At 42.8% G+C, this 11,578-nt stretch overlaps 1 protein-coding gene across 1 annotated transcript; it reads right to left on the bottom strand.

The window, feature by feature from the left end:
* Positions 1-6,376: 6,376 nt before the first annotated feature.
* On the bottom strand, positions 6,377-10,565 carry LOC109621887 (protein extra-macrochaetae). The gene is made up of 2 exons (XM_020076080.3): positions 9,722-10,565; positions 6,377-7,266 (listed from the first exon to the last, which is right to left on the bottom strand). The coding sequence occupies exons 1-2, from the start codon at positions 10,178-10,180 to the stop codon at positions 7,246-7,248; spliced, it is 480 nt and encodes a 159-aa protein (XP_019931639.2). The 5' UTR covers positions 10,181-10,565; the 3' UTR covers positions 6,377-7,245.
* Positions 10,566-11,578: the final 1,013 nt, after the last annotated feature.

The raw sequence follows: 11,578 nt of genomic DNA, 5'->3' as shown, positions 1-11,578 counted from the left end.
AAAATCAGCTACCTTGTATCAGTGTGGGGTGCAGCTAGCAAAGCGAAACTTAAGTTGATTCAAACAATTCAAAATCGTTGTCTGAAGGTGATCTACAAGAAACCAAGGCTGTATTCAACCATTGATTTGTATTCAGAGGTTGATCAATCAGTATTACCAGTTGCTGCTTTACGAGATCTGCAGACATTAGTTCAAATTCAGAACCTGTTAAACAATCCATCCGCACTTCATAACCAAGAGTTCCCACGCACTTCACACCGCTACGAAACAAGGAATCCGCCAGCCCTAATTATTAGCCGTCCAAATACCGAATACGGGAAGAAGTCTTATAGATACTATGGCAAAACAACATATAATACCTTGCCAATGCAGATAAGGACCGAACAAAATCCCCGTCGATTCAAACATCGTGTAATTTTATGGATTAAAAATCAACTCTCGAGATATATACTATAAATATGTGAATCCAGTGTAATCTTTGCAAACTGTCGTTAAAAGCTCTCTTCAAAGAGATTCGTCTCACTGGGAGCTGCACGCGAATACGCATATGCTCAAAAAAGTTCTATCAATTCTAATGCAACACACGCATTTTTTTTTTTATTTCATCCGCCTCCTCCTGCCTAGTAACGCCAACCGCCACCACCTACCGCCACCACCTACCGCCACCCACCGCCACCCACCGCTACTCAACGAACCAAGCATCGCCACCCCACTGCGTACCGAAATAATTAAATTGTAAAATTGTAAACATATGATACTATGGAAAGATGAGAGGTTTTGAGCCTTCTGGAGGAAGGAACTTGAAAGGAGAAAAAAAAAAAAAAAAAAAAAAAAAAAATGTTAGGTAGTCGTCGCAAAAAACCATAAGTAGGAAAACCGCTATTATTGAGTTGCCTCAATAGTGTATCTGCTACGAGATTCCACAAAAGTGGTGGTAAGACTCCCCCTTGAGGCCATCCACAAACACTCAATTTCCTAATCGCCGCTTGACGCAATGTCGCGAAGAGATGTCGGTTTTTGAGCATTTGGTGAATCCAATTGGAAATCATTGGAAATATACCATGACCCCGTGCGGCTTCCAATATGGCATCGAAAGGCACGTTGTCAAAGGCACCCTCGATATCTAAGAAAACACCCAAGCAGGATTGCTTTTGAGCGAATGCCTTCTCGATATTGTAAACAACTTTGTGTAAAAGAGTCACAGTGGACTTTTCAGATTGGTAAGCATGTTGGTTCACATGAAGAGGATGTGATGATCGACAATGCGTTCTGAGCATTTCAGAAGAAAAGAGGTCAAACTGATAGGTCTGAAACTCTTTGCTTCTTCATACGACGCACGACCCACTTTCGGAATAAACTTAACAGTAATATCCTGCCAAGATTTGGGAATATACCCTGTAGCAAAACTGCAAATAAGTAGTTATTTCAAAACATATTTGAAATGATCAAACTCCTTCTGAAGCAAAATAGGATAAATCTGCCCCAGGAGATTTGAAAGGAGCAAAGCTATTTAGTGCCCATTCAATCGATTCTAAAGTTATGATACTCTGAGCCGAAGCTAAAGAATCATAATTACAAGAAAAGGCATCAGGTTCATCCGAAGATGTAATATCCACACATCCGGGGAAGTGTGTTCTAGTGTGGGTCATCGGAACCGTTTTCTCATATCCAAGCTTTTTTGGTTCCGTTTCGGGTCCTGAGTATTTGTGCAAAATTTGAGCACGATCGGTTGCGTCTACACTTTGCGCATTGCCGATGAAATTTGTATGGGATTTTGTATGGGAAAACATACTTTTTTGAATTTTAGCCATAAGTTGAAAAAGTTTGTTTGAAACTTTTTAACTGATACTGTAAAATGATAGCCTAGGATGTTCTGAAAAACTTTGTTGAAGACCGCGAAGCGATCCGATGCTTGAGAAAATAGTTATAACCAACGAACCGCATGCATGTGTTTATGTTTTAACATGTAAAGGAATAACAATAGCAACAAAATCATGCTGTTTCGCCAAGCAATGCCAACGCTATAACTTTTTTGATAAGCATCAGATCACTTCGCGGTCTTCGACAAAGTTTTTCAGGATACCCTAGGCTATGTTTTCACTTCATCGGTTACTCGGTTTCCATGATGAAGGCCGTTGTAGTATCAACGGCATCATCTAAACCACTTGGAGTGTCAATGGATGATGAGTATCCATAAAATTTGGCCGCAACCAAATCAGTAAAAAGATGTTGACCGGGGATTCCTGAAACGCAAGTAACATTTAAATGTTCAAAAAAGATGTAGCGATGGTCAGATAAAGATTCTTCATCTGACACATGCCAATTAGTCAGCTCGTGACTAATTCTGCTAGAGCAAAGCGTTATGTTTAACACTTCCTCTCTAGCAGATACCATGAAGGTTGAGCGGTTGCCTATGTCAAGATCTGTACTACTTAAGTACTCCATCAAACTGGAGCCTCTTAAGTTAATGTCTGAGCTGCCCCAGATGATATGGTGAGCATTAGCATCACTGCCAACAACACAAGTTTACAAAAGCAAACGAAAGTCGTGAACTTCTGTCAACGACTAAAATTTTTAAAGCTGATTTCGAAACCGACCTTCAAAAAATTTAAAGTAGAACAGTTTTTGAGTTTTAGCTCAATATCGAGTTTTACAACTTTTCAAAATATGTAATTTACTAAAATTCAAATATATTGCGTTTTGTTCAACAAATTTTAAATCTTTTTCCATAAATTAAAAGCTGAATGTAATACCATTCGATCATCTGAATACAGGTTTTGCGTCAGATTGATGAAATTCACGATATTGGCGAGTTTTAGGGACGATCTTCTTAAATTTTAGCAAAATTCCCAACATTTTTTGAAGAAATGTATTTTTTTCAATAAGAAAAAACCAACTTAAAAATTCTTTCTCAACGTTTATTTGACATATTATTGTTGTGCCATTCGAAGTAAAATGTATTCGGTGAAATGGAAGAACCCACTGAGTGGGTTCTCAACGATATCACTTCATATGATATGCTCTGTAGATGTACTACGTTCTGAGAAATAAAGTTAGTTCATATTTGACCATCGACAATCCTGGACTTATTTACATATATCGTCTCCTTGTAAATAGTTTATCTTTAAAATGGCAGATATAACAGTGTCGACGAGGAAGAAATTATGGAATTTGTACTTTGCTTTTCACGACCGTCGGTTTTCGTTGCCTTTGGCGTGATTTTTTTGGTACAAGTTCCGTTTGGCGACATGCGTGCTAATTTGCTTTTATTGCTATGTATTCAGGATCGACGATAGGTGTGTACTTTTATTGTGAATTTTGTTTGTGCATTTCACGGCCCCGGGCGATATTTACCTTTTGGCGTGATTTTTTAATGCAGTTGTGATTTGACGATAAGCGTGCTTGTGATTTTTGGCGTGATAATTCAGTGTATTTTTGAAGTATAATTTGGTGTTTTGTTCGTACTTTTCGCGACCGCTGGTCTTTTGCTTTTGGCGTGATTTTTTTTTTGTTAACCTGTCAATATTTATTTAGTAGGAGTATTTATGTTAACTTTTTTGTACGAACTATGCATGAAAATCTAATGATGCAGTAGAGCGCGTTTTATGTTTTTTTTAGCATGGCGTAAAATGAACGCTTTTTATTGCTGATTTTGGCGCTGACCATTTTGGTTTTTAACGATGGCGTATTTTTCTTTTCAATAAGGAGTTTTTTTTTCAATAGGAAATGTTGGCTTTTATTTGCTCAATTTTTCGACGCCTTGTTTTTTTTTGGAATTTTTTTGAATGCCATTTTCATTTTATTTTGCACGTAGCGCAAACAACGCTCACAACGATATGGTGATCAACTGTGGCAGACGGGTGGTAAAATTGCCACTACCCGGAATGTGCTTGTGTGCTTTGTTTTTGTTGATTTTTGCATATCTGGACGAACATTTGAAAAGGGCCTATCTGCTTTTTGTAAACAAACATGTTTTTGTCTCTGTAGGGCCCATCTGCATCCACCCACGCACATCAACACCCTTAACAGATAGCTTGAAGAACACTCTTTCTGATAAGGGTGTTGACGTGCGTGGGTGGATGCAGATGGGCCCTACAGAGACAAAAACATGTTTGTTTACGCAAAGCAGATAGGCCCTTTTCAAATGTTCGTCCAGATATGATGTTTTGCTTGAGGAAGGAAAAGGAGATGAACAACAGTGCATTGTGCCTATCACCGTCTTTGCATGATCTTTTTCGAGTGATGACAAATAGTGCTGGATGGCTAGTGTTTCGAAGTGTGATGAGCCGGATTCCGGAGTTACAGGAAGGATGGATATCGTATGGTTTGGACGACACAGGCGTGAAGCAAATCCTCTTGCTCCAGTTAATCGAAATCAAGGTTTTCGACTAAATGGCTGGCAAACCAGTGTGGAAGAATGATCGCGAAGGGACACTACCATTCAGTTGGTCGAACATCTATGGCGATTACCATCCTGAGCCTGGTGGAGGATCATCACAAATCTAACAACGCCGCCGCAACCCAACCAGTTGAACAGCCACTTGCTACACCTAGATTTTGGCTACTAAATCAGAAGTGGGAAGAAGAAGGAATAAGAACATCGACGATAAGGAACCGCAGTTTGACTAACGAATATAATTTAATCTCATAATATTGTAGTGAACTGGATATATATATACTTAATATGAATAGTTAATTTTCTGAGATTTTCAACACTATATATACGTTATAAAAAAATGATTACTGCTAAAACGTAATGTCGGAATAACATTAGATTTTTCTTAAGGAGGAAGGTGTTGTGCCATTCGAAGTATTCGGTGAAATGGAAGAACCCACTGAGTGGGTTCTCAACGATATCACTTCATATGATATGCTCTGTAGATGTACTACGTTCTGAGAAATAAAGTTAGTTCATATTTGACCATCGACAATCCTGGACTTATTTACATATATAGTCTCCTTGTAAATAGTTTATCTTTAAAATGGCAGATATAACAATTATATGTAGGCGAGTTACAGTGAAAATTTCAGCTCAATCGGAGCATTGATTACGGAGAATGAAATGTTTGAAGTGAGAGACTTTGCTTAAAAATAGAACAAAAATCGATTTGAAATCATCAACCTTGTATGGAAAGTCGAAAAAATTTCCGCTCTACTGTAATTTTTTTCCTTTGCGTTTGCGAACTCAGGGCATGATTCTACACCAAAAATGATCATCAGCTTACCGAGTTGCTGTAAATGCTGTAAACTAGTGCAATTAGTGGAAAGCCTTTTGAAGTGCAGTATGCGATGACTTGCTTGAAAGCATCCGTAGGGGATGGTTCATCATGCGGTAAATAAACCGAGCAATAAACGTATTTCCTGTTGAGGTTTCCAACTGTCAATTCGATTGTGATAGCACATACATCTCTAGTGGTTAGCTCAGAGATGAATGTAGCCACGATTGCCTTTTTGACAAGCACACATGCTCGAGGCATGACACGCGAGTTTGGCATTTTATTTTTACTGAAAGTAGCAAACATCGGGTTCACAAGGTTTCCTAGATAGAAATTCCTCTTATGGAAGTAAGGTTCTTGGACCAAGGCTACTTGGGCTGAACCATTTTACATAAGTCTGCAAAGATTGATCGTTGCTGTTCTTTTGTGCTGAAGATTGGTCTGAGCTATCCTAACCGTAGCCACTAACCAAACTAGGCCAGATTAAACTCTTAACAATCACAGCACAAAAAAGAACAGCAACAATAAAGCCAGATCGGTACATGTACGAATTTTTACCATCAAATCTTGCTCAGTCTTAACAGAATATTTAAGTCTCTTCGTTAAAAAAAAAAAAAACAATTTTCACAAAAAAACTTACCCAATCGTAAATTACTGTGTACTCACCGCCGCCCGCAGTTGGCTCCTCGACTGCTTCGTGGCATCCAGGGCTTGCTGAGAGTTGTTCGTTCACATATGCGAGCAGAGCGGATGAAGCTGATTTGAACACGTGCACTCGTTTTTTTTTGCCTCGCCATACTATACGACGTAAGTATGGCAAGGCAAGGCAAGGCACACATTCAAAGCTCCATTGCCTCCGGCGCGGTGGTGCGGGCTGATGGGATGATGATGATGATGTTCGTCGTGATGACGACAACCGCCACCAAACGATGAGAGTTGGAGTGGAGAGTAGTTATAACGAGCGAAAGAGGAGGATGCACGGTGGACCGACCAGACAACAACAACGGGAAGAAAAGTGGATTTTATTAAAAGGTTATGCGGATGCGGTTTCTCCATGGCTTCCTTTGCCGCCGCCGTCGCTGTCGAGGGCTTTGAAGAATGTGCCAAGCAGGCCGTGACTTTTCGGAGTAGCTTTATGCATCTAATCAAAGTCAGTCGGGTTGTTTTCAATTAATGACATTTTTTCATATTTGTTTATTATATGACAGAGTCTCACTATTTTATAAATTATTTCTTCAAAAGGAACAAATATAATTTGTTCTAGTTTACTATATGTACATAAATAAAGATTATGCCTTCTTCTTGACTAAAAACTAAAAAACAAACATTATAAAGTCATCGGTTTCTGTTGCACGTGTGTTGAACAACATCTCTACATAGTTAATGAAAAAAAAAAAAAGATCCGGATTCGACGAGAACTGAATATTCTCTTCGTCTATGAATTTTGAAACGTAATGGGAGGTTAATGGTTAACTAAATTCTATACTTTGTACAAGAGGTCGCCTCCTATGACCGGTAAGCGGTGTCGACTTTTTTGACAGATGACTATTGTTCTATCGGAGCGTCAACCGTGCGGTGTTTGTTTTTTGCTTTGTTCTTATCCGCTTGAGAGTGAAATCAGTTTTATGACCGTTCGTTCAAGTAAAAACATATTCTATAGATCACAGAACATTATAATAATTAATAATAAGATGACGCACGCGCACTAAAACGATACGCCCGCCTTCGGGTGCAGTTGGGGACGTGCCGGCCACGTCCTCACGGCCACGATCTTCTGTTCTGGTTGCATTTGTATCTCGATCAATCATTGACCGGTGCTGTTAGTATGTGTTGATGCGTAATGTAGGTGTATTGTTTGTGACAGTCAGTTTTGTAGTAGTATTGTTTTGTTCAGTTCAAAGCTGAGATCATCCCTACTCCCGTAAAATGCGGGGCAGCGGCCAACAAACGGGACTGGCGTGACGGGCGTCGCCGGGTCGAGTCCCGGGTGGGCGTTCAAGCATTGTTCACCAACTTTTTTGTTGACAATTCACGTTGATTTGTCTTTCGCCTGCAAGTAAAGGAAAGAGAGAGGAAAAAATGAGGTTAGTGTCCAGTGTCGATCAAAGAAAGCGCAGGAGAGGCGGAACACTTGAGGCTGACTGACGAGTGTGGTCGGTAAGTACGTAACACGATCATTAAACACCTGGGCGCAGTAGGCGAAAAAGGCATGCGGAAAGAGCGCGAACAGCGCGCGCAGATTTAGAGCAAACGGCGTCTTTCATTCATTCGTGGGGAATTCGGAGTGGCAGTCGAGGCGGCGTTAGCTTCACAAAACTTTCCAATTTAATTGTGCAAATACAGCGCAACGAATCGTGTGCGCCTTGTGGAGTCGTCACAGGTAGGACGAGTGGACGGACGCGATGGATAGAAGACTGGAGAAGGAATGCAGACACACCAATCAGGCACATTGATTGAGGCAACTAGCGCTGCGGTTTGGCGTGGTCATTGCTTGCTGCGGTAGCATTCAATACGGTGTAGTTTGACTTTCTACCAGCATGATCAGCAGCGCCACCGCAGAGTTCGTCAAGTCACGAACTCTAATCAAAGCGCTGTGTAACAACTACTGCTGGCAGGTCACGATTTTGTTCGACTTTGGTGAGAAATCGATCGTCGCAGTCGTGGCGCAGCTGTGTGTTGACAGTTTTCGAAATCGAAGCAAGCGGTGAAGCAAGCTAGCGACTGCGATCGATCGATCAAGACAAGGAGACTGAGGGAGAGGGTGCGGGGAGCCGTCCATTTGTAATAATCAATTTTCTTCAGGTGGTGTGAATTATGTGAAACATATGTTCGAGACGCATTCGTTTCGGTTCGTCGCAACTGTCAAAACTCGTTTGACGTGTGAGCTGCGGTCGCATAGTAGAGCGAAGCATATGTTAATCAATTTATCGACTGCTTTCGTATTATAATTTTACGGTTTAGCGATTGTCGCCATCGCCTGAGGAACGTTGAGAAAATTTTGCACGTGTTCAGTTCGATCACACGAAGGCGTGGTGGAGCCAAGGCAAGATCGGATTTCTTTTGTCTCCTTCTTTTGCGTCTCTTCGCCTCGGGACGATCGGAAAGCGTAGTCTTAAGCGCCTTATTAAAATTGCAGATCGTTGTGTCGCGTTTCCGTTTCGATCTTCGCTGGCGCTGAACGGATTTTATGGTGGCGCGAGGGGATTAGACGAGAGACGCTAGCTACGCTATTTTAGGAGATTTGTAAGACTAAAAATAGTCAACCGTCGTCGTCTTCATCGGGTTTCTCGGAGGAAGCGGCGCGGCAGTTGGTGTGAATATTAATGACAGATCGTTAATTAGCCAGGAGGGTGCGATATGCGATCACTCTCGGCATTTTTGCTCGTTCTCTTCGGTCGGCTCTTCGCGCGATCGTCAACGCCACCGCCGGTAGCGCGCTTGAATTAGGTCAAACACTTGGCGATCGTTCGTTAAACCCCGTGATCGTTGCGGCGGTGAGTTTAATTAGGTATAGCATTGGCGGCCGAGTGCAGCGCGAGTGCAACAAGCGATCACAATCCGTAGTGATCGCCAAGCCTCGAGCGCCCGTGATATCACTACAGATCAATTTCACGCCTCGCTGCAGATGCCAATGATCGTCAAACCACCACAGCTAAACGATTGTTGGCCCATAATTGTTTGTCTGTGAGGATGACGCAGCACTTGACATTACCAGTTTTGGCGATCGGATCGGTTTTCCCCGAAGCGAAAACAACAACCCATCACTCAAGCAAGAAGTACTTGATCACCTTCTCTTGAATACCTGCTAAACTACCTAGCCAGGCGAAAAAGGAGTTGGAAGAATTAAAATTTTTATGGATACCGAAAGCCTTGACGTAACCACCCCAACCAACGATACGCGACAACCGTTGAGAAGAGACGCGAAAAAAAGATCAAGCCCATTACAAAATCTCGGCAATTTATTTAATTTGATCCACTCACACAAACCACCGCCAGCCGGAGCCACTGACTGACAGCGAAACCCTCCAACAGGAGGAGGAACCGGCGGAGCGAGGAGTGGCCGCGTGAAAAAAGAGCGGTGATCGTTGTTTGTTAGTGCCTTCATTTTAATAACCCGATGCAGGTGTTCATTTTTGTGTTGAAAATATCGCACACTCGTCCGTCTCGTCTCGTTGCCGCGGCGCAGTCGGGGTCGGATGCGATGGGTACAACAGAGCCGGATCGACGAATGTGGGAAAGGCGCCGCCGGTTCAAAAGAGAGGGAGATGTAGACAGAGAGACGGGACGCGGAGGGTGAAAAAAGGTTAAAACAATCTTTTTTCGCTTCTTGCGCTGCGCCCCTCTCCTATACCGTCTCGTTCCCTTGATTCGGTTGAACAGCCATTCCCACGTTCAGCGATTTTGCATTCTTGTTAGTTTGTAGGTACCGCTCATGTGACTCCGGTTCTGGGAATTTCTCCACGAACAACAACGGTTCTTGATCGCTTGGGAAATCCGACACTTACCACATTGGTTGACTCGCTGATACTGCTACTACTGCTGCTGACACTGGAACTATTGGAAACGGCAGGACTGGCAGGAACATTTGTAGCAATGCTACCATTTGCCAGGATGGTGTTAGGACTTGGTCGAACTCCTAGCGGTTGCCGAGGACCCACCGGTGTGGACTCCATAGGTTCCACCGCGCTCTGATGACTAGCCAATGCCTGAACGGGATCGAAACTGTTCACGGCCGGATGGGACTCCAGAGCACTCTGAAGATCACAAATATAATCGATGACGTTCTGGATGACCTCCAGCTTTGACAGTTTGCGGTTCTTCGGCATGAACGGCACTAAATCCTTCAACTTTGACAAGTACATCTGGATCTCGGCATTCTCCCCATCACGGTGTCGCTGAACCCGGCCGTTGGCAATCGCCGGCACCGAAGCTCCCGTAGCACACACCGCTGTGATGGCCTTCATCTTCCTTGCTCGTTTGACACAAATTTTGGCGGATTTACTTCCGGATATTCTCCGGTATCTTTTTTTGCACTAGAATCACTTGGAAGTACACCTTCAAAAAAAAAAAAATCCCACTGTTTCACACTTTGCTTCAATCTATCTCACAATATCCTTCAGCGTAGCACGCTCAATCAACTCAAATTATCCTTCAAGGTTATCACTGCGCCTTCAACTGCCCCAACACTTGCTTCGCCTCTTTCACTAGAAAGTATTTCTCCCAACACTCAAGCAGAGCAAAAAAAAAACAACGAGACACACGGTTAGTCAGACGGTTCAACGAGAGCGCAATCAAAACGCGTGCGGTACACTCGAGCGCTAACAGAAGAATGAGTGCAAATGGTTCGACTGCGCCAGTTCATCACTTTTCCCGTCCCGGGTTCGTTCGTTCCTCTGCGGCGATCGGGTTTCTTTGGCAACCGGCTGACGAGAGGACGGCGCCGCCTACCGTGGGACACGAAGCTGACCCGAGCGCATGCTCGGTTCCGCTTCGGGTCATCCCCACCACCACGTGAAGTAGCCGTTCGGAACTTGCATGCAAGTTCGGTGCTGTCGGCTAGTGCCTGCTTCTGCCTGCCTGCATTGCGATGCTGATGCTGCTCTCCTCGGGCGCGGCGGTGGTGGTGTCTTCTAATGGCCTTGTTGTGTGATGTTTGTTTTGATAACAAGAACGACTCGGTCTCGGAGGTTGTCTGTCATAAAGTGTGTGGAAGTTCGTTGATTCGATGATCTCTGCTCATGGCGCTGGCAGATCGGATGCGGGTGACGACAACGACTCGGATGATGATGACGGCGATGGTGCATCGATGTGCAGGGGAGAGAAATAGAAAAAGGCGCTATGATTGGTCGTTTCCGCGATTGGTATTCATGACTGTTTGTATTCGATTTCGGCTGTAGGTCTTGTGTTGTTTCTTCTGTCGCTAATCAGAGTCAAGTGAGTTTTCATGGTAAATAGATTCTTCATTGGAGATGTGTTGTTACCAGTCGACGACATAACTGAACACGTGGGTGCGTTATTCTACATATTTATTGGGCTTAGGGGATGGGTTTGGAATATCACTTTTATTTGTAGATCAATAAAAACACTTGATATAGTTATAAAATGTTGAAATTTTTTCATTGTTAGTTATGATTCAACATCCTCTCACAACATATGACACGAATGCCACAATAATGGTAAAGTGTCGTTAATAAATAGTAATAATAAAATCTCACAACATCCCATAATTCAAGATACACAAATATTCCGGTGAACTCAACATCCGCCTGTTGGAATAATATTGGAGAACAGCTTGATTTAAAATTTATTTTGTAAAACGCACTGTGTCTGGCTTTTGATACGAAGGACTTTGATTGTAAACC

This window comes from Aedes albopictus, chromosome 2 (assembly GCF_035046485.1).
Source record: "Aedes albopictus strain Foshan chromosome 2, AalbF5, whole genome shotgun sequence".
Classification (NCBI taxonomy): domain Eukaryota; kingdom Metazoa; phylum Arthropoda; class Insecta; order Diptera; family Culicidae; genus Aedes; species Aedes albopictus.
This window is presented reverse-complemented; position numbering and strand designations above follow the sequence as displayed.